This window comes from Azolla caroliniana, unplaced genomic scaffold (genome assembly GCF_043228905.1).
Source record: "Azolla caroliniana isolate FFs.n. ecotype wild unplaced genomic scaffold, voAzoCaro1.0.p SCAF_12, whole genome shotgun sequence".
Taxonomy (NCBI): Eukaryota; Viridiplantae; Streptophyta; class Polypodiopsida; order Salviniales; family Salviniaceae; genus Azolla; species Azolla caroliniana.
Window position 1 is genome coordinate 513,294 of NW_028230447.1, and position 23,780 is coordinate 537,073.

The 23,780-nt window shown below is 37.4% G+C and overlaps 2 protein-coding genes and 1 long non-coding RNA gene across 3 annotated transcripts; 2 read left to right on the forward strand and 1 right to left on the reverse strand.

The window, feature by feature from the left end:
• Positions 1-1,003: 1,003 nt before the first annotated feature.
• LOC147856695 (uncharacterized) lies at positions 1,004-2,492 on the forward strand. Its single transcript, XR_015530573.1, has 2 exons — positions 1,004-1,360; positions 1,980-2,492. It is a non-coding gene; the product is annotated as an uncharacterized LOC147856695 (long non-coding RNA).
• Positions 2,493-4,924: 2,432 nt separating this feature from the next.
• LOC147856696 (putative laccase-11) lies at positions 4,925-8,128 on the forward strand. The gene is made up of 6 exons (XM_087328369.1): positions 4,925-5,117; positions 5,624-5,778; positions 5,886-6,130; positions 6,499-6,627; positions 6,777-7,757; positions 7,882-8,128. The coding sequence occupies exons 1-6, from the start codon at positions 4,983-4,985 to the stop codon at positions 8,010-8,012; spliced, it is 1,776 nt and encodes a 591-aa protein (XP_087184495.1). The 5' UTR covers positions 4,925-4,982; the 3' UTR covers positions 8,013-8,128.
• A 2,388-nt stretch (positions 8,129-10,516) lies between these two features.
• On the reverse strand, positions 10,517-14,215 carry LOC147856697 (pentatricopeptide repeat-containing protein At2g03380, mitochondrial-like). Its single transcript, XM_087328671.1, has one exon. It carries the CDS (start codon positions 13,426-13,428, stop codon positions 10,708-10,710), a length of 2,721 nt encoding a protein of 906 aa, XP_087184797.1. The 5' UTR covers positions 13,429-14,215; the 3' UTR covers positions 10,517-10,707.
• Between the last annotated feature and the right edge of the window lie 9,565 nt (positions 14,216-23,780).

Here is a 23,780-nt window from a genome sequence, read left to right on the forward strand (position 1 = left end):
CATACCATCCACATGCCATGTTTCGTCATGTGAGTTTGCATGTCATTCTCGACGTTTCCTATAGGTGATGTAAGCTGTTACAAAAGAAAGAAAAGCTAGCATCGTCACCACCTTTTATGCTTGGTTTGGTAAAAGAAAAAACATCTGAGTAAAATGAGCTTAGGATTTTTGTTGTGATAAGGGCCTTTACTTTGAAAAGTTGATGAGTGCAATAAAGCTTTGCGACCTAGTTAGTCTCAAACAATCTAGCATGTTTACCTAGTCTGGAACAATCCATCTGTCTTTACGTAGTCCCAAACGACCCTCATCCCGCGTCCATTAGTTTTTTCGATAACATCTACCATCAAACCACCTGTGTAAGCTCTCTTCAAGAGTACTACCACGCAAAACAACCAAGCGGCTCTGATGGGAAAAGACCCCTACACTCTGAAAGGCGTGTTGAGGAGATCGGAGTTGAAGATGAGACTCGAGACTTCATGCGGGGAACTCTTTGGCAATGGAAATGTGTTCATCGGAGTTGAAGATGTGGTCTCGAACAAGAGACCTACGCGCTGAAAAGCGTGTTTAGGAGATCGGATCGGATCGAAGGCCGATTGGATTGAAGGTTTAGGAGTCGGGAGAGACTATTGATTTGTGAAAGGAACCGTACGAAATGTGGCTCCTCCTCGAGAGCCCTAATAAAGATTGATGTGTTGGGTGTGTACTTTCTTAAGAAACAAAGTTGAAACAAACAGCCTACAAATTTGTGTGAGATAATTGTGTTAACAAGCAAGCAAGTGGGAAGAAAGAAAGAAAGAAAGAAAGAAAGAAAGAAAGAAAATCCATGACCTGGATTTTGTTTGGGTTTGTATGAGGTGTTCTTCTTTTTCTGGGTCAAGTTGGAAAGACCAATTACACAGAAGGAAGGGAAAAAGGCATGAAAATTATACTTGGAAAGTTTCTATAAAACCAGTCCTTCACTCTCTGAGCAATTATTTGCATTAAGTAATTCTTCATCTTCATCTTCATCTTCATCTTCATCTTCAATCCTTCATATTCTTCTTCTTCTTCTTCAATCCTTCCTTCATCTATTACAGACAAAGATTCATCCCCAACCATCAGGCTACAATTGATTGATTTTGACATTTAAAAGACAGACAGAGAGCTAGAGAGAATTATTTCCATGGCGGCTTTCGGATCGTTTGCAGGCTTGGCTACTGCAGGCATCGGTGCTCTCTGCTCCCATGAAGTGAATGCCCTCCACATGTTCGATCTCGGTCGCACTGCTGTTTCTTGTGCCTCTTCTTCTTCTTCTTCTTCTTCTTCCAACATGAACGTGGCTATAGTCGATGTATTCTGCCATGGTGTCGATCCATGCCAGGTTTGTCAAATCACCTGACCCTATTCATATAAGCTCTAATCCTAATTGTACTTTTTTATTCTAAACCCTAGCCTTCAATCGATACTTTTTAACCTAACCTAGGGCTATCCCTATTCATAACCCGAACCTACATTAAATCATAACCCTAATCATGATTCTACCTTAATCATAATCCTAACTCTGCTATATCCTTATCCCTAATCATATGCCAAATGCCTTGGCCGTAAGCCTAAGCCTAATCCTATATGTGGTATTATAATCCCGACCATATCCCCAATCGTACTATTATGGACCCTACCGAACCCTAACTGTAGTCTTTATCCGATTCCAAAATTGTGAATCTTCTAATCATAGAGCTAGCTCTAATGGCTAATTATTGAGCCGGTCCAAACCTAGTGTTTTTGTGGTGTAGCTACATGTTCCCCTTCATTATCCCTAACCCTTACTCTAAACCTAAACCCTTAACACTAATCCTAATCCCATTGGCCCCAAATCTAGCCTTTCTAATGCTCTTTTTCTAATGCTGATCTTAATCCCATTGAATCTGTGTTTGTGTCTATTTCTAATTTCTTATACTATTACTTGATGCTAAAGACCGTCTCTGTTTGTGCATATGCAGGTGCTTTCTTGTCAAGCATCGGAAGGGGAAAATAACATCCTCGATAAATTGATGAAGACTTATGGACACTCCGATCTTCGTGTTCTCTCGTACTCGCCCTGATACAAGAATTAAGTTCTGTCACTCTGTCTGTGTCTCTTCTGTTGATGGGGTGTAGAATCGGACTGAACTACTCTTTTAAGTTTTGATCTTTTGTTTTTGAGAACATGGATTGCTTTTCTCTTTGTTTTCTTATTCTTCCTTCCCAATTGGAAGACGGTTGTTAGGAGACATTTTTCCCCCAAAGCTTGAGTTTTCTTTTTTCTTCTTCTTTAATTGAGTATAGTCATTGTTCTACTTGTTTGGGCATAGCCATTGATCTACTTGCTTTGAGTCTTTATGGATATGATAGGCAATTAATAATGATGGTTCGCTCATATATTTCTTATATGAATCAATTCCAACAAACCTGAATCAATTCCAAAAAGGTTTGTTGGAAATCCTTAATTATAATGAAATCTGGATTTATATCTAGGTTTGTGAATAGAGACGTTTCTTGTAATTAATCGAGTATAGCCATGATTGTTCAGACTTGCTTAGAGTCCTTATGAATATGATGCAAATAATGATATGATGGTTTTCTCATATATATATATATATTTGTTACATGAATCAATTCCAAAGAGGTTTGTTGGAAATTCTTAATAGAAAATTCTGGATTTATATCTAGGTTTGTGAAGTGTGTTTTGTCAGCATATTGTTGTATTTGGAATTTATTCTCATTTTATGGTAAATTCCCATTTCATGGAGTATTTTTTTAACAGCAAATTGCATTTCTATGGAGAAGCACAAACATCAAATTTATGCAAATTGTTATCCACTTCAGGTTGAATAAAAAGAGTGTTAGATCTGTAATGTGTGTAAGATTGTCTATCTATCATGTGTATAAGATTGTCTATCTGTCATATGGTTCCAAGACTATCTATCATATAGTTCTGATATCATTTCATACAAGTTTAAACCATGTTTCCAAGATACTCCTGTGTTTTTGGGGTCCAATTGTCTTCTACCTTCTACCTACACCCCTTGACATTGGTGGATCGTATGAGCGAGGGAGAGACAGTGCTCGATTACCCAATTAAAATTCTGTACATTGCAAATGCCTACAATTAATTACTTGAGAGACAATTTAAGTTTCATCCGAGTATGGATCACTTCATAGACACATCCACAACATGACAATTGGGTCATATTCCTTGATGAAGGACGAAAACTAAACAGACTTTGATCATTTCGTTCTCACTTTTGGGGAAGTGATGTTAGGGTACAAATGTTGTCAATGCTTCAAACCACATAATCATTTCAATACTCTCAAAAGAATTGAGTAGAAAGCTTGATTCAATAAATGATCCACAAGGTTCATTGAGTATTGATTACTGAATCAGACACATCCACAATGTTAAATGCGATTTATTCACTGATATAATTCCATATGAATGTACTTACACTGTAGTCTTCACTTTTATTCACCAATATAATTCCATATGAATGTAGTTAGTAGTCTCCACTTTGGTAAAATTAAAATATGTTTTCTATTCACCTCAATTGATTCAAATGCCTCTTATGTTTTCTTTGCACATTTTCACCTAAATGTCCCTTACTGTTCATTCTTTTCCCAAGAAGCACCTTATTCAACCCTCTCTCAGTCAATTCTATGATTAATTCGCGTCTTTCAGTGTTGATCATGGGCCTCTACTGAAAATAAACGAAGACTTAAGAGCATCATCATAGTCACAATGATGCAATGAAGGCCTTCCATTTGTCAATCCCAAACAAAGCAAAGAAAATGTCAGAACCTAGAAAAGGACAACACTAGTTTCGCAATTGTAATTAAAACAATGTTTGACAAAAGAAACAAATAGGAGTTTTTAGCCCAATTGATGGTTATGCTCACATGTTTAGGGTTTAAATACCTAAACCCTAGACCAATTTTGAATGCCTCCAAAAGATATGATACATGTTAAGGAAAATAAATTGGGATATATATGTTGAGATGACTGTTATTTTCTTTTGCTCACAGATTGCATAATTATAGTTGATAATCGTGATGTAAATTTTATGCATTTGTAAATTCTATCATTACAAAGGAAATAACTCATGCCAATTCTGTAAATTTCTTCTAGTCAATCGATAGTAGTGCTTCTTTTCCATGAATAAATCAATTTGATGAAGTGCATGCATCATAGCAAATGCTTTTAGAATGGTTAAAATGCACAAAATTTGTTAAAAACTAGGAATGGGCAACGGTTCGGTTTCAGCTTAGCCAGTTTGGCTTTGTACAGACCAAACCGGTTAAGTCTAAACCAATTTGGGAGTTTCCAAACCTGAAACATACCGGTTTAGCCAAGCTGATTAAGCCTTAAGCGGCTCGGTAACCGGTTTGGCCGAAATCTGTCTAGTTCAACTTGAGCCATCCCAAACCGAGCTCAAACCAGTTAAGGAAGCTCAACCCTAACCTGAACCGAACCGAACCGAACCGCCAAACCTTCTAAAAACTGTTTAACGGTTTGGTTTAGGCTTGAGCCAAGCCATTGCCAACTCCTATTAGAAATTATTCATTTTGAGCAATTAAAGTTGGACAAGAAGGGATAGTAAATGTTGGTAATACGCTATAAAAATCATATTCCTGTGTGAACAAGGAATTGCATATGTACCATTAACTATAATGGATGGAAGAGAATAGTATGTGAAGGGTGGGTTGGTGCAAAAAGCCATGGAGATATAAGCTAACAGCTAACACAAAAAGATTGAAAAAGGGTGAATAGAAAGTGTGATGGTAGGTAAAATATTATGATCTTGCTTTGGATTGAACCAACAAACACTCTGATGGATTCACTTTATCCGAGGTTGTAAACACTACCAACTATTGAATTTTCAAGGGTATATATAACCATAAGCACACAAACACATTGAGATAAGTTCTTTGTCATTAACTTCGTCAACCCCTTAACTTAATTGGTGCTCATGGGTTCCTCTCATCATGACATACTCTTCCTTTTCTTCCCCCTAATGTTCCTCCTAGTACCAATTTCTCCCATGATTCATGCCAACCCAAGTCTTCCTTCCCCAAATAAGGATGGGCATAGCTTTGATTTCCATGTCTCTCTCTCTCTCTCCCCCCCCTACATTTATAATGCATGTATAATTATTAACAATATGTATATGTATTTATAAGTATTTAAAAAATATGTGCATGTATTTATAATGCATTAAAAAATGAATGCATGTAGTTATAATGTATTAAAAGGTATGTATACTATATCAACAAACGTTCGCATGTATTTATACATGTATTTGTGTATGTATGCATGTGTATATGTCATTGTATTTTTTTTATGTATCTATGTATCTATGTATCTATGTATCTATGTAATTTAAGTTTGTCACTCTTTTATTTAGAAAGTATTAATCCCAAAAGCTAAATAACACTCATTTATTAACTCACATATGTCTTTTATTAACTTAACTCAATTACATTATTGATCTAGGTAGCTTATCGAATCAATTTTGGTTTTAGCTCACTATGATGTACATTCGAATAATATATATGTCTATTAACATATGGTGTCTCTTAACTAATAATGTATTTTGAACTTATCACATAGGTTAAGTATACCACCTTCACTCGCCTTTGCCATATTAAACGCATAGCGACAGTCAACGATCAATTTCCAGGGCCCTCTATATTTGTACATGAAGGAGATCGAGTGCTTATCAATGTGACTAACGAGCTACCTGATAAGAACATTACAATTCATTGGTAATGATGTCACAATCTTAACAAGCCAAATCATTAAACCTCATTTCTGCATTGAGTTATTGGCAATCAATTTTCTTTGGATCTTGATTGCAATAAAACGTTTATAGGCATGGCGTGCGTCAACTACGATCAGCATGGTTCGATGGCCCAGCATATATCACACAATGCCCCATTCAACCTGGCCAAAGTTATCTCTATAACTTCACAATCACAGGTCAACGCGGTACACTTTTTTGGCATGCACATATTTCTTGGATGCGCTCTACAGTGCATGGTGCATTCATCATCCGACCAAAACCACATCACAATTACCCTTTCCCAACTCCCATAGCAGAGATACCTATTGTTCTTGGTATGAAACAATTTGAATATCATTCCCAATTTCAATTTTTAACGGGAAAATATGTGATACGCCTTTATTTCCCCAAATGCCCCCAAACTTCTCATTATTTCACTAAACGCCCTTGGGCATCCCTAAAAGAGACAAAAGGAGGGATGAATAGCCTCTATAATTCGGAAAGTGGGCAAATTGATCATCTAACCTCTTACAATTGCTCTTTTAGGAGTGGACCAAGGGCATTTTGGGAGATAACGAAAACTTAGGGGCATTTAGGAGATGAGAAAAACCACTTAGATATTTTCTCTAAATTTGAATGTATTACTACAACTTACTAATGACTATCACATGATGCAATATCAACACATGCATTGAAATTCTAGGTGAGTGGTGGAATGCTAGCACAGAAGGTGTGATAAAAGAAGCTCTCCTTTCGGGAGGGGGGCCTAATATTTCAGATGCATATACTATCAATGGGAAGCCTGGACCCCTTTACAAATGCTCAAAAAAAGGTACTGAATGACTTGATTGAAATGAAGTACAACATACATAGATAAGCAAATTTATAAAGCACATTGCATTGTTCTTTACCTTATATTAAACCTTCATTCATGGCTCCCTTGGTACTAATGAGTTTCCCATCAAAACACATGTCAAACAGATACTTTCAAGATCCACGTGGAACAAAACCAAACCTACATGCTACGAATCGTGAATGCGGCCCTCAATGATGAGCTCTTCGTGAGTGTGGCCAACCATACGTTGACCGTGGTTGAGGTCGATGCCACCTACACAAAACCCTTCTCCACGGACACCATTCTCATAACACCAGGTCAAACTACCAATGTTCTCCTCACAACAAATCAACCCAAGGGAATATATGCATTAGCTGTGAGGGCCTACAATTCCGCGGGCCCTAATGTGCCATTCGATAATACCACATCAATCGCAATAGTCAAGTATGCGGAACACCCTAAACCAACCAAGTTGAAACTTCCTTCATTACCGTCCTATAACGATACAAGCTTGGCTAACAAGTTTAGTGCAAGCTTGAAAAGCCTCAACTCCAAAGAGTTCCCCGCTCGTGTACCAAAGACAATCGATCGTAATTTATTGTTCACGGTGGGTCTTGCTAGGAAACCTTGTCCTCGTGGGCATGTATGCCAAGGACCTTCAGGCGGCATGTTCGGAGCTTCCATGAATAATATTTCATTTAGCCTTCCTAAGAAGTCATTACTCCAATCATTCTTCATGAACTCTAGATCCACAATGCTTAATGCCAATAAAAACAAGGGTGAAAAACCCATGTTCCCTACTAACTTCCCGGACATGCCCACAATAGCCTTCAATTTCACGGGCACACAACCTAAGAATCTTACTCCGAAAAGAGGCACTCGATTATCGTGGCTAGCGTACAACTCGACTGTGCAATTAATCTTACAAGGTACGAGCATTCTCGGCACGGAGAGCCATCCAATCCATCTCCATGGGTTCAACTTCTTTGTGGTTGGCCAAGGTTCGGGAAATTATAACAATAAAAAGGACCCTGCTCTATTCAATCTTGTGGATCCTCAAGAACGAAACACGATCAATGTTCCCAAGGGGGGATGGGTGGCTTTGCGATTTCGAGCGGACAACCCAGGTGAGAGCAATACAATACAATGAATGTCTTTGCAATTGCTCACATAGCCCAACCCAAGTTATGTACATTCTCTGACAAATCATGTTGATTCTAACATGTTTTCATGGATATGTGTTACATTTAGGTGTTTGGTTCATGCATTGTCACTTAGAGGTTCATGCAAGTTGGGGTTTGGAAACTGCCTTTCTTGTTCCTAATGGTGTTGGATCAAATGTTTCCCTTCAGCCACCACCTTCAGATTTCCCAACTTGTTGAATGTTGAGGAATTACAACCTATGACAACAAAGTTTTCGTGTTTCGACTCTCTTCTAAGTGAGTATCGGATTGATATGGATTTGGACGTGGGTGATCTATTCATTTTAAACAATAAAGTGATTTTCACATGTTCGGGGATATTTTTTTAAACCCCGAACGAGAGGTTCCTTTTTTTGTAATCAATTTGTCAAAATGTTCTACTCGAACACAATTCACCTTTTGTAAATAAGATGTGTCATTCAATGTGATTTTTGTTTCAAAAGGAATGGTGGATGATAGTTCACATTTGTTTGCAAAATGAAAAGGAATGAAATCCTACAACTCTACCCTAAGTACTAATTATAGTTGTAGAACTTTAGGCCCTGGGGTATGTTATAGAGGGCATGGAAGTGTACCTTAGATTAGAGTTGCATAGCATCTGGGAGCACATCTCAAGTTTGGTAAGGCACTAAAAGTCTCTTTATGATGTGGATTGTTTCAATTTCCCAACATTTTTTCGACGTTTTTTTTGTCTGGTGTGAACATCATTTTATGTCTTATTCTAGTTTTACAACAAAGATGTTGGTAGTACCACTAGAAACAACCCATCTTTTTGTAGTATAAACCACCCATCCATCTCCATTATGCCGATATTACAACAAGTGCGAGAGAAGATTCAAATGAGCACAACTTGATGGGTTACATTGTGTCAAGTTGCCATGAGGTTTAAGATAGGTTCACACAAACACATATATACCCACCAAGCCAATACATTATAGCATCAAAGTCATGAATTTGATAGAGCCCAAGTTCAATTCTGGCTACGGGCTAGATCATGTCTTAAAGGTTATCATAATTAGCTTACCCTTGTGGTAAGTTGCTATAGTACACACACTTGAAACCCAATTTCCTTACCTCTATATTACTTCATACGTATTTCTTAATTCCCTTCCTTAAATCCTGACTTTTGTTGGCCTCCTATCTCACCCTTGATCCCCAACACGAAATGGTTCGATCTCCATGATGTGAAGAGATCATATATTTTGATGATGTTAAGATATCTCATTCTAACAGTGTGAAGTTATCACAATCTGATAATGCAAAGCATTTACATTTGGATGACGTGAAGTGATCAGATGGAAATTATGTGGCGCAATCACATTTCAATGAAGTGAAATTATCACATATAGATGATGATGTGCCAAATGCAAATAAATCACATGTAGATGTTATTCCAAAAACAAATAAAGTGTGTTTTGGTAATGTTATGAGTTCACATTTCAATGATGTAAAGCGATGAGAATTCAACGATGTGAAGCAATCTCATTTCGGTGATGTTGTTGAAAAAGTTGTTGCTATCCTCTCCAGAAATCCGTGGAGTGATTTTGTCATTGAAGATTTGAACAAATCAAACGTTTATTTGAACTCATATCTTGTGGTTTCCATTTTGATGGCTCTTCCAAACCCAAACACTGCACTCGGACTTCCACTAAGCTTTTTGAGATTCTTGAGGAAGCAAAGGATTTCAAGACCATAGATTTTTTCATGGAACACTAGTTAAGGATCAAGTTAGCTTGATACCAAATGCTTTCACAGCTATTGCCAGGGCCTATGCTAATGTTGGAATGCTTGAAGCTTCTGTCACAGCCTTTGAAAGGATGGAGAAATATGACTGTATTCCCAATTCCCATTCATTTAACATAATGATTGCTGCATTAGTGAAAGCAGGGTTTCCAAAACAAGCCTATGGGATGTATGATAAAATGTTTCAACATGTTTTTTTAACAAACTTGTATATATGTAACCTTATTATTGATTCCTTCTGGCAAGAAGAGAAGATGCCAGGAGATGTTGTTGCATTATTTAAGATGATGAAAGAAAAGGGAGAACTGCCCAATATAAACACTTACAATTTCCTTGCCAAAGGCCTTTCAAAAGTAGGTGAGGGAAGATGTTAAGTTATGTGATTTAATCAAATTTAGTTATAACTAAATCTGAGAGAGAATTTTGGAACTACTTTATAAAGCACACTTTGGACAGTAACCATAAGCCAAATCCCGACTCTAATAAGCATAAAGATAATGTCAAGAGGAATCCTGTATATATCAATAATTCCATAGAGCAGTAAATCGCAATGAAACTAACATCCCATGCAGTGAAGTTCTGGCTACACAATACAATACAAATATAAAAGTAAAGTATTGGCAACAGTGATAAGGGTTCGGCCCAATTTGTGAGAAACCAATTAAATGAAATGGAACTATATGTTATGGTGCACAATACAAATGTAATGTAGAGGAAACCCAGCAATGATAAGGTTTCAATCCAATTTATAAAAAACCATGTGATAATAAATTCCACCATCAAGAGCATGATTTACTTCTCATACATGTCTAAAATGATCTTCAAATCATCAATCAAAGAGAAGACTGCAATTTTATTTGCATGTCTATACATGTTTTGTCAAAAGAAGATTGTGATGATATCATTTGCACACACACACACACACACATATATACACGTGGTTGGTTTATAAATGGTAGTTGCTGAAACGTAATGTTCAAGTGCATTTTAGGTATATGGTACACAGTAATCATACTTGCATATTGAGAATACTCTGAAATATCTTATTTCTCCAAATGCCCCTCATTTCTCATTCTTTCCCCAAATACACTTGGTAAGTCCTTCTCTAAGTTTTTCTTTTAAATATTTAGCATTACTCCCATATGTTAGACATCAAGACATACACAGCAGCTTTTTCTGGATTTAGAGATACAGCATGATCAAATGCATATTTTCCTAGCTTAAAGTTTCCATGCTTTTGGCATGCACCCAACAAACTCAGCCACATCTCTAGATTTGGCTCTATATATGACAACATATCATCTACCTTTGAAAAATCACCAGCACGCGCAAGAAGATCGACTACACTTGCATAATGCATAATGTCTATAGTCAAACCATAATCTTTCATCTGAAAGAGACACTGAATACATTTATCCACACTTCCAGTATGACCGAAAACCGATATGATAGCCTGAATTGTAACTTCATTCGGTGTGATATTCTCCTCTAACATTCTTTCAAAATTCTTGATGCTGGAAACATAGTCTCCTACTTGTGAATATCCAACAACCAAGGTTGACCATGATACCACGGTGGGGACAAGAACTGAGTTAAAGGTTGCTTGTGCATCATCCATCTGTGCACATGTACCATATGCATCTATCAGAGTATTGGCCATGAGAAGGCTCTGATCAAGTCCCGATGATATGGCCATAAAATGAACGTGCATGCACATCTCAACACTACCCAACTTGCTGTAAGCTTGCAAAATGCATACAAGTGTAATTTCACTTAAGAGTATGTCTCTCTCTGTCATGGTGTTGTAGATATCCAAAGCCTCTTCTAAAAGCCCGTGATCCACATATGCCAAAAGAAGTGTGGTCCATGACACAATATCATGGTGAAACAAGCTTTCGAAGACCTTTCGGCAACACGTGATGTTCCCACATTTCCCATACATATTAAGAAGTGCATTTCCAACAGAAGTACTATAATCAAATCCCTTTTTCTGAGCTTCAGCATGAAGTGCATAACCAGACATCAAAGGTATCAACTTCGATGGCTGGACTTCATTTATCGGAGTGTTTTTGTGCTCAGCAAGTCGACAACATGCTTGAAGGGAAATTATAAGAGACTCTTCATTAGGAGTCCTTCCTACTATTGAAATGTGACTAAAAAGACCCAAACAATTCTCTTCCTCACCTTGATCAATATATGCAGAAAGCATGGCATTCCATGACACAATGCTGGGCTCATGCAATCGATTGAAAGCAATCTCAGCCAACAAGGATGATCCACACTTTCCATATAACTTGACAAGTGTAGTGCCAACGTAGACATCTAAATCAAATCCAGCATTCAACGCATCAACATGTAATGCCCAACAAAAGTTCAAACACACATTGGAAGATCGATTTTCTTCAATATATTCCTCCTTTTCCACCACCTTACAACATGCTTGAAACGTGATAACAAATGTCCGTGCATCTGGACTAATATCCTTCATGTGCATTTCATGATATAGCTGCAGTGCTTCCTCTTCTAGGCCATGATCAGCACATGCTGAGATAAGGGTGTTCCATGACACTTTATCCACATGCGATGACGCACTAAACATGCTAAGAACATCTTTTATGGTTCCACATTTTGCATACATTGAGATTAATGCATTCAAAACAAATAGCTTTTTATCAAAGAATGTTCTCCTTGCATCGCTATGTATCGCCCGCCCTAACTCTAGAGGACAAATTCGGTGTTCGCTATCACTTACATGATCATCCATTTCTTTTAGAATACAGCAAACCTGAAGGGCAATAACAAATGTCCTATCATTAGGTTCCATGCCTTCTTCATAGATTTGTCGATATGTCTGTATTGCTTTTTCAGCATAGTACTGATCGAGGTATGCCGATAAAATCGCATTCCAAGAAACAATATCTCGTCGTGATAGACTATAAAACGCATTCTCTGCTTTTGTGATGTCTCCACACTTGCCATACATACTAATGAGTGAATTTCCAACAAAATTGTTGCAGTCAAGGTTCTTTTCTTGTGCATAGGCATGCAATGCCTTGCCATTATCAAGGTCACATAAGTAGCTACATGCCTTAAATAGGCTAACAAAGGTATATGTGTTTGGCTCAACTCCTTCTTTTAGCATATACTTGTAAAGCTCTAAAGCTTCTTGACCCCTTCCACACTCAGTAAACCCCCTGATGAATGTGGTCCATGTAAAAACAGTCCTGTTGGGCACAGTGTAAAATATCTGAAGTGCATCTTCTATCCTACCACATTTAACCAAAGTATTCACTAGGTTTTCTAGGGAAAAGTCGTCAGAAACTGCATCTTTGAACAGAAAATGGTCGATATTTTCTGCCATTGTTTTTATCTGACCACTACTAACTGAAGTAATCACCTGATTTTCTATGGAAAATGTATCAGAATTCACATCTTTGATGTTGCAGATGTGCTGAAAATGGTCTACATTATCCATCGTCTCTTCTAGCATATCACATTTGACTGAAATGTTCAACCTATGTTCTATGGAGAAGGCACCAGACTTTACATCTTGTTGAAAATTGCCAATATTCTCTGTTTTTCCTTCTATCCTATTACATTTAACCAGAGTACTCATCTCATTTTCTGTTGGAAATACATTGAGATTCACATTTTTGACATCAAAGTTGCGCATTAAATGGTTGATATTCTCGGTCATCTCTTCAACATTACCAGGTTTAACTGAAGAAGTCATCAGAGTTGACACATCACAATTCACATTTTTGATACTGCAGTTGTCCCAACAACGATCAAGATACACATTCATCTCTTCTATCCTACCACATTTAACCAAGTTATTCATACAATCCATCATTTCTTCTATCCTACGATATTAACCAGAGAACTCAACCAATTACCTATGGAAAATGCATTAAAGTTTTCATTTTTGACACTGCAGTAGTGCAGAAAATGGTTGATATTCCCCACTGTCTCTTCTATCCTATGATGTTATACCAAAAAGGCATCAGATTCCAGATCTTTGACATCACAGTTGTGCAGGAAATGTTTCATATCCTCTGCAATTCTCCCTGCCGATAAGGGGTGCATATATGGTGTTTCTAATGATGAAGTTAAATGCATAGCAGTAAAAGCGGTGTTTTCAATCATGATAACGATCACCTGATGTGGAACTATCTCTTCTTCCACATAATTTAATCATCAACCCTTCCTTTGCACATTGAGGAATATCATCTAAGGTCGACTGCCTCTTCTTCCATACAATATCAACTTTAATCTCTGCATTACACGATAGTAATGATTGATTGACGGGAAACAATCTTAATTCCATAGAGTTTGAGCTTTAATCTCCTCAATCCACCATGGAAAAGACCAAAACATGTGAAAACATATCTTCAACATAGTTTTTGAGCTTGAATATATTCTTTCCACCATGACAAAGATAAACTGATGTGAAGTTATCTCTTCGTCCATGAAATTTGATCCTCGATCCCGTTAAGAGATGCATGGGGGGTTATCAGAAAAACAAACCGATCCTAACAAAGGAGAAGGAAGAAAACAAAAGAATAAATAAAACAGAAGGAATGGAGCAGAGCAATTACCTTAACGAAGAAGAAGAGAGCATCATCGCCATAGCCAAACACACTATGACAAAAAGTAGCCTAATGTACATACATACAAATACGTATGTATAATTTTGGTAAAATTATACGTAGTTTCCTTTATTTCCAAATATGTCCCCAACCTTTGTTTCTCCTTTTGGCCTATTTCCCCCGGTACCCCTCCACCCCACACTATTGAGAGAGAGAGAGAGAGAGAGAGATGAAACTCTAGTACCAATGTAGGCCTCCTGTTACAAGCATTTTAGCTCCCAGAAGTTGCGTTTGTAGCGTTCATCAATTCAGTTCTTTTGTGTGTAGGCGGGCGACTCTCCAGACACTCCCTTGACCGCCCCTGTATCATACTCTAACCCAATAGTTCCCACCACTTTTATGGGGTTGAGCTTCAAGATCATTGGCCTACCAACCAGTTTTAAACTATTTGAAGGCCATTGTAAATTAGGCCATGTGGCTAGTTTTATCCACCTACAAAGGTCACCTATTACTAAAAGTGTGGGGCCGTAAGAAAGGGGAGCGCAATAAGTAGTTCTAGAGCTTTAAGTTTAATGGTCGCCCCAATATGAATTGGGACAATCGCTTTGCAAAGGAGATATATAAAAGTCAATTTTCTTGCCTTCCTCAACTCCTCTTCTTGAATCTTGTGTTTTCTTCCCTCTTATAATCTAAGTGAAAACTCTCTCCCTCTTTCTCTCATGATTGTATGTGAGGAGCATTAAGTGTTATTAAGCCAAACATAGATCACTCTCCCTTTTTAACGTTGTCGTAAAGATTTCCGGCTACAGTGAAAAAACTAGATGGAATGGGCAAAGTCGGCAATGTGCAACATGTGCACGTGTACATTAGGAAATTGTAAATAGAAATAAGGAAATGTAAAGGGGTGCTAAGACGCACGGGAGTTAGCGAAGCACTTGCATACGTAGTGAGGGTGTTTAATGTACCTCCCCGAAAATCATGGCAAGATATCTCCTCTGAAAAAGAGGAAGATTTGTCCCATATTGTAACGTACCTCTCTCCTTGGGCTATAAAAGGAGGGAGGGGCCCCTTATAAAGGGGTTCCCCGGTTTTTGTTAGTTCCCTACCTTTGGTTTTGGGGTTCCATTTTCTTTGTGTCAAATGTGTTTGGGTGTTTGGTTTTTAGTCCGGTTTAGAACTCGTATGTTCGATTGGTTTCATTTCTGCTCTGTCTCTTGTGGAAGACCCCGCTCAACGCGACGAGCTCGTGAGCTCCCTGACCGGCGGCTTGGCTACAAACAGCTTATGTAACCCGACCTACTTTAGTCTGGCTTGAAGCCAGAGATGTACTCTGTTTTCTTTTCCTGTAAATACATATAAGAAGGGTTGTGCATATTTGTGCCTTCTCGGTATCATTGGTACTTTGTTTCTTTTTTGTTTTGTATACAACGAGTGCTTGTTGAGTTTTCTGTGTCGAAGTGTTTCTTTCCCTTTTGCTTATTGTACATAAGCGGTGTGTGTCGAGTGAGCGTTGTTCGTGTGCCTTCTCCTCCTCTCATTTAGTTCATATCTACTGTGTATCCGGAAATGCCCGATTGGTACCAATGAAGTAGTCTTTCCTCCTTCATCTCTCTCCGGTTCAAGACCCTGGTGGGCCCTCCCAGATCCGACACATGCACACGGATTTCCGCGACAATGTATTGTGTGTTTCTTATATAAATGAAGTGTGGTTGGTCTTCTTACATAAGACATGCATCTATCGCTTGAGCCTACATGAGGCATCAATATGTTTCTTAGGGAAAGTTAATGTCTTTGAGAGAGGTGATCGAAATTCAAGAGATTACAGTAAGGGAGGTTAATGGCTCAAAAGTGATTGGCAATCACTCTTGCCCAACTCGCCATCAATAGGGTATAAATGACAAACAATCTAGACCCCTTTGCCTACAATATTGATGTAGAGATACAACTCCGTTGGTATAAAGGCGTGCACTTAGTGCGTACACCTAGAGGTAGGAGAAGGGGCATGGGTGGTCCCATCATAAGGCGTGCTTATTCCAATAGCTTTTGAAAGAGTAGAGATATATCACCAAAATGAGAATCTCGACATAATCATTGCAATTGTTGGGATCATCAAGAATGAGGGGAGGTGTGCGATCGTGACAAGGACCATGACCATGACTCAAAGTACACACATTGTGGTTTATATGATCGATACACTATTCCACGCACCTGCACATTTTCCGACAAGTGTGAAATGCCTAAAAAAGGCCATAGTGTAAAATCATAGGAAAAGTAGTACTAGTCATATTGAATTATGTCATATGTGTTATAGAATAGACAATTAAGCAATATCAAAGAGTGATTAGATATTAATCAAGATCACTAATCACATATAAAGATAATCTCTAGATAGAGCTCATAGGCTATGCTCTTCTCTATATATTCCAAAATGATTGAGATACATAAGTTTTATGACTCACAAGATGATGAGATGCATGCATACTATTTACATCATGGAATCTTGTTAACTAGAGTTTAAGACTAAGATAAGTATAGCACAAAAATTTAGAGTACATTTGTTTTCTTCTCTTGTGAAATTCTCGAAATGATCCTTTTTCAAATATTTCTTATTACACAATTTGGATGTCCTATTGAAGCGATTAGGTTTGGTATTTGAACATGTAGACATCCTAATGAAGTTCTTAATCACATTGATGAGTTAGTTAATTGAACATTTTAATCAAGTAATTGGTCACTAAAGGAAGCAAATTTTCGTACAAAACAAATATTGACAATGATGATGGGAACAACCATTTATGTTAGGTTGAGCGGGTTTGGTTATAGTTGCAAAGGTTGAAGGGTGATAACTAAGATTCTCATAGTGCCATGTTGGTGGAAAATGCCATCAACTAGGACTTCAATTCATGTGGAGCCTAATACATAATTGCCTTTTTCCTCCATAATAATATTGTTACCTTCTACCTCCTTTGAATCTCACTTTATTCTTTCTCTACTTTATCACGGTAACATGTTTGCCATCATCAACCCAAAATTACAAGAGACAAAAAACATAAAAAAAAGTGGTAAAAAAATTTGAGGTTCAGATGTCAACATCGGCAACTTGCCTAAGAAACAAAGACTACAACAATAATCTAGAAATATAGGCAACATTAACTAGAAGTGAAACACATGTTTTGATGATTTTGGCACGAGACATAAAGCTTCATCCATCATGAAGACGTGGAGATGAATCGGATCGAAGTAATGAATATATTACATAACATTACATTACAAATGTATGAATGTTTTTTTTTTCCCAAAAAAAAACTCCTTCCATTAGTTATAAAATTTTACAAATGAGATGATTATGTACAAATCCATGTAAGGACACGATAGTTCCATCTTATGTGGATGCCCACTGACTCAAGAAAGGGAGAGGACGACCATTGTTGGATGAAGGCTATTTGTTGTCTTTCAACTCCATCAGAGTTGCCCTTGAGGCCATCATATTGGCTCTTTAGAGTGGCTACAATTTCACTCCATATCTTTTGTAGTAACATTGTTGGTTACGCGGTTTGGTTGGAGAAGACCCATCTACGTCGTTGTTTCCATAGAATCCAAAGAGTTATTGGGTTGACCAATTCCAACACAACTTGAGATTTGTCATTAAGAGGAGTTGAGTGGACATTGCCGATGGTGGAGAAAAAAACCTCGTGTGCTTTTATCACCAAAGCCATCCCCTCCTCTTGATGCTCATATCTGCCAACTAGGATCTGCCATGATAGCCAACATATATTTCCCCACTTGATTGAGCCTTGCACTTGGCATAATTGCAACAAGCGGCCAACCCCCCACCATATTCGATGGGACATTGGGCAGTCTCATAGAGCGTGTCATATTGATTCTAGTGCATTTGGACACTCTACACAATTAGGAGAGCTAAGGTTCCCACATTGCCATGCTCCCACCGGTAGTGACTTATGTATTAATAGCCATTGGAACGTGGTAATTTGCCTCGCGTGTTGTTGTTTCCAGATTTTCTACCAAAACTTGGTGATAATTGTGGGAGGAACTTGAAATGTGTGCCAAACCTTCACAGTAGCCAGCTCTCGGGCGGTTTGAGCAGCTAGAATGTGGCGACCCAATCTAGTTGTGAATTGGAAGAAAGGGATGGGTTTGCTTCCTTGCTCCGCGTAAGGATCACGCCATGTCCATTGCAAAGGGTCCCAACTGACCTTACGTAGCCATGTGTTTATGTATGAATGTTTAATGTGTTATAACTTGTATCTAGATTAATATTCAAATTGTTTCCTTCACAAGCTTCAAGGTTCCACATTAGATGATTACATGCTTTTTAAGAGGCCCAATATTATTAACATTGCAGTTTACAGGGCAATGTCACATATTCACTCTATGTTTATTTATTTCAATCCATAAATTTAAACATATTGATGAATCTACAAGGATTCATTTGTGGGGACTTCTAAAGTCTCTTATAATGTGTGAAAAGCAAAGTTATCGTCAAGTTATGCTTTCACAACCTAATGTCTCGGTATTCGTCTTTTCCAATGCAAATGTGTGTAAAGCCATTTTATGTTCAATTACCAATCCCCTATTGATAGTACGTCTTGATTACGTAGGATAGTTTCACACGCAAAACATATTCATGGAATTAAAAGGGTGATGGACTTAATTACACCTCAATTCACATGAATTTTGAGCAAACCATCTTATTACCGGTTAGTTCATCATGACATCTAGTAAGAAGGTATAATTCATTTCTACCAATGGCATCAAATATTAAACATTCAGCTGCTTCTTGTACCGACATAGTAACACACTTTATGAACTTCAGTTTTTATTTCGTCTCCCTCTAAATATCGTTGCTTTCATAAACTTATTCTTAGCTCTTAAAGGCCAATGCCAATCAATATATTTACCTAATATTTGAGTGTTGTCCCTCGATGATAACTATGTGTACTCCTAAATTTTCCCTTTTGTTGGTACTTCCATTGCATTCAAGAATGTGTTGGCTTGGAATTTGATGATATGCATTTACTTACTTGTAGGGAAAAGTGTGCATCCATTTAATAATTGTTAGCAATGATTTCAATGAAACTTGTACTATGGATTTGCCATAAAACATACAAGCATATGAATTATTGAATATGAAGATGAAATACAACTTAGTAATCAGAAGTTTATGACTTTATACATCCTACTTTGTAGCTCGTATGATTTGGGCAAGGTTTTAAATATCACAGTTCGTGGAGGGTCATGACTCATAGCAAATAGTTTCATTTGTTCAAGGTTTCACCTTCATGAAAATTTGAAATGTTTCAACTTTCAAACACGTTGAGGTGAAAGATTAAACTAAAGGGTGTGTTTATTTGCTTGTTATAGAGCATATAAATAATATCTATAAGACAAGTGGTATTGTCAATCTAATGGACGTATAGAAATGCCATTCAACACTCTGAAATTTCATGAACAACAATAGCATAAAATTTGCATCACTTGATGGATATATAAATGGTTCTGGTGAAAGGGTTGAATGCCAAATGAAAGTGTGGTGGCTTGTGAGTGGATCATACATTGAGGAAGTAGACTTTTAAGTAAGTGGACATAATTTCAAATTCAAAGTTGTGGAGAAATCATTGGGTTTTTTTAATGTAACCATCACAAAATATAATTATCGTCAGCAACTTTTCCACATTTCTATTGTGGACAAATGTAAATGTAACGTCATAAAACTGTTTTGTAGGAGCAACTTATTTGATCGAACATTCTCAATCTAAAATCATAAACGTTTCTTTTAACAAACACAAGATCAAACCCATTGTAGAAGTGTCGAGCTTTACTATGTGCCATGGCCGCAAAACTTATCGTGTGATTGTAAAACACCGAGTACTTTTTATAGTAACACTTTTATTACTAGTGGGAAACCTCAAAGTGAGGTAAAAACCCACAAAGAATAAAGAGAAATATACAAGTGTCAATTAGACAGTGAAGAGCTTAAAAGCACTCAAAGTAAAGATTGTAAATTTGTAGTGTGATATCTCTAAGTTGTAGACAATCAAATAGAGATTGCCCTAGGGATTGCTTAAAGAAGCTAACTTCATGTAGTTGGTTTTCGATCAAAGACCTTATTATTGTGGGTTGTCCAAATGGTTCCGAGTGCCCAAAATCGTGTCAATTGGAGAAAATAGGCATTGTTGGATAGGGCGCACGGAATTTGTCCAAATATCCAAAAGCGTTTACCAAACCCTCAGTGTTATGTACACATAACGTTGGTGAGGGTAGGTCACTAATATTTACATTAGTGAAGGGTATGTTCACTATTATTAAAAAGGGGACTAATGATTGGATAGAATGAATGATATGTGCATGCACTATCATGATTTAGACAACCAATGAATAGAGAGCCTTTTAGAAAGGCACATCTATTCAAGGGGCCTAGGAAAAGGTATAAATATGAGGCTTAGCTACCCTCATAGGAATCACGTCGGAAGGCTGCTGTCGTAGACACCGGTGGTGCGGGCTAGGCTTTCGTCTCGACGATCGTGTTTATCTCTTCCAAGGTATTAGTCATCCTAATATCCGGCGGTATGGGACGTCGGTGGTAGGTTGGCTATGTCTAGATCATAGCTCGGGGGTGGTCGGGTGGAACGGGTTCTTCTATCCAATCTATTTTCTTCCTTTTTACTTGATTTGGTCTATTGATTAGTAATAGACTCTTAACACTCAGCCAAGAAATTTGAGATAAAGAGATGCACTTAGTCTTTGTACAAATGTTGTAGTGAATGAGAAAGTCCATGATAAGTGCGGAACCGTTTCCAATTGTCCACCACATCTTGCACAATGCGGCGAGGCTATCGCTCTCTTTTGAATATTCAACCCAGTCAAGAGCACACCCAATAGGCATTTCCATAGGAATACCAAAGCTCTGTAAGCTTGTAAGCCTGTTTTTCCACCAGGATTGCGTTTTGTGTAGGTTCCATAATGCATTTGCATGTTCATGAAACCATGGGACATGTTGCAACAACATATGCACTGAATGTGTTGTAATGTTATGCATTGGAATAACAATGTTCCCTTTTTGTAACATCCAATCCTGAATCCTGCGGTCTCCATCTAGAGGTGGTAGGGGTACTAAGGAAAGTACTAACTCTATGATTTCATTCTAGATAATGCGATGATGTGGCCCAAGACTATAACGACATGCCATGTCATAGAAGTGCAATAGGTGACCTTGGTCATTTACCACATCTGCAATTGATTTCAGCCTTGTCTTTGCTAAAAAATAAGCTTTCCTAGGCTCTTGTAAAACACTGAGTACACCATTTAGTTGAATTGCATAGTCCATTTTAACGAGAAAATCAAAGTTCATGCACAAAAGTAATTTCTTTATTTTTAAGAAAGAAAAACAAGTTCATGTACTCACATAATTTTGTATTTTTAGTAAAAAAAACATACTTTATGCTCGTGCATAGGTTAGGAATGAAGTGGAGTCTTGATCACAATTCATTTATAAGTTATAACGTATAAAAATGGGGGTTTTACCCCTAGTTTATTTCAAGTAGATCAACAACCTCTATTGGGTGTGATTCTCTGTATTACTATTCTTGTTAACCGTTGTTTTATCACATGTCTCGTTCCTTCATCTTGTTCCCTTGTCTTCACTCCATTCTCTCGTGTTTCGTCTCTTTTTACTCTACTCACCGGATTCCTCTTGCTAGAATTTGCTCTCCTTCTCATCCCCTCATGTAATATTCCTCGCATCCAAATATCCTCTGATCGTGTGCCACAACAATATCGTGCTTATATATTTGGATTAATATTTTATTTTAATTTTAAATCATGGTTTTATATATCACAATGAAAATGTACAACTAGAGTCTAGAACTACTATATAATAATCAAATTTCGTTATTTCCATTTTCAACAGGGAACTTCATGAGTTGATACCCACTAATATCTAGAAACATTTGCAATCTATAAAATGATGTACGAAAGACGTTGCGCGTTACCGTGTAATGTATTGTTAGGATAGGTTTGCATTTGTAACGAAAGAGCATTGATGTTTGCCATTATATGTTTCTCATAGCTCTTCTTTATTTATTGTAACGTAGTTGTTTTCTCCAACAAATTAGTGCAAACAATTCATGAAATGTTCCACTCTTTTGGACATTTATTTGTGGTAGCATTATAAAACAATAATAGCATACAAAAATGAGCATACCCACTACAAAAATATCGTGTTAATAGCAATAACATGCACGTACATATTTATTACAGTTTTCTGTTGCGGGGAATAAAATGTGTATAAATTGTACACAAAATTCTTTTACATACATACACTGGCTTCTTTCAAGAGGTTATACCTAACAAAAACCGTGTACTATTTATTCCCTAACCTTATGAAAGTTAACAAAAGCCATGTAATAAAAACATGTTGTATAATCGCCCATCTCGTTTTCAGTATACTTCAATACACTTCATCAACATTTGTGTTGTCAATGTTGCCACACACTTTTGTGCATGAGCCAAGCGTGTAAAAAGTCAAATGTCCTAAAACAAGAAACACGACCATGAGATGAAACTAGCGATAGGGATTAATGATTGTACATAAATACAAAATACCTAGGAGATGAGACCCGATGAATCCTTACACTTGATAATTGTAATTTGTTACAAATATCCACTTTTGCACTCAGAAAATAAGGCTTTTATAGTGATCCTCACAAATGTGGGATAATATTTATTATTTGACATCTCAAGTTGAGTCTTGATTGTGTAGATCCTACTCTCTAGGGTTCTAATCGTGCCTCTTACAAGAGATGATATATTCATATTCAAGTGTCTCTCAATCCATCTAAATGCCAAGATCCGAAATGAATGAATAGATAGGTGCCCATTTGTCATACATGGGAGAATGTCCATGTCCACTTCTCCATCTTTTATTTGGGCGTGATATGACAAAAATTGGGCAAGAGCCATGAAATCGTGGGTGTTGTATTAGAGTTATTGGTTCATCAATGAGGGCACGCTATGATTACCTTCGGGCAAACACTTCACATGTCGCAAAGAACGTTGCATTACGTATGTGTAGAATAGTCTCACAACATTATAGTTGACTGTTTAAGCAATAACTCCTCTTCACATGGGCTTGCTTCATAAGAGCACGGTTTGATGCGAAGAAAGTGTTTTTGGTGGCTTTGCCAATACATTGATCTTAGGGTTCATGCACCTTCAACACATCAATAGTACAACAAACTTACAATAACAATAACCTCGTATTCACATGCGAATCCATATATTGGAAGCTTCCTTCCACCAAATTATGGAATGAAGCCAACCACATTAAATGACCGTGACACATGTAGGATATCTTGTGAGCATGCATGTGAACCATTTTGGTGATAACTCTTCTTTATTTGGGATCGAACATATGAAAAGATTGTTTCTATGCTAACAAAGTAGTTTCCTCATTTATGCTCCTAAAGCTTTAGAAGTAGAATGATGATAAGAGTAGAAACTTCGTTCTTAGAGTGCCATACCATATATAGGCAACTCCCACTAAGTAGTACTATTCTAGATTACTCGCATGGGTTTGGGCCAAACCATGGACCAAGGA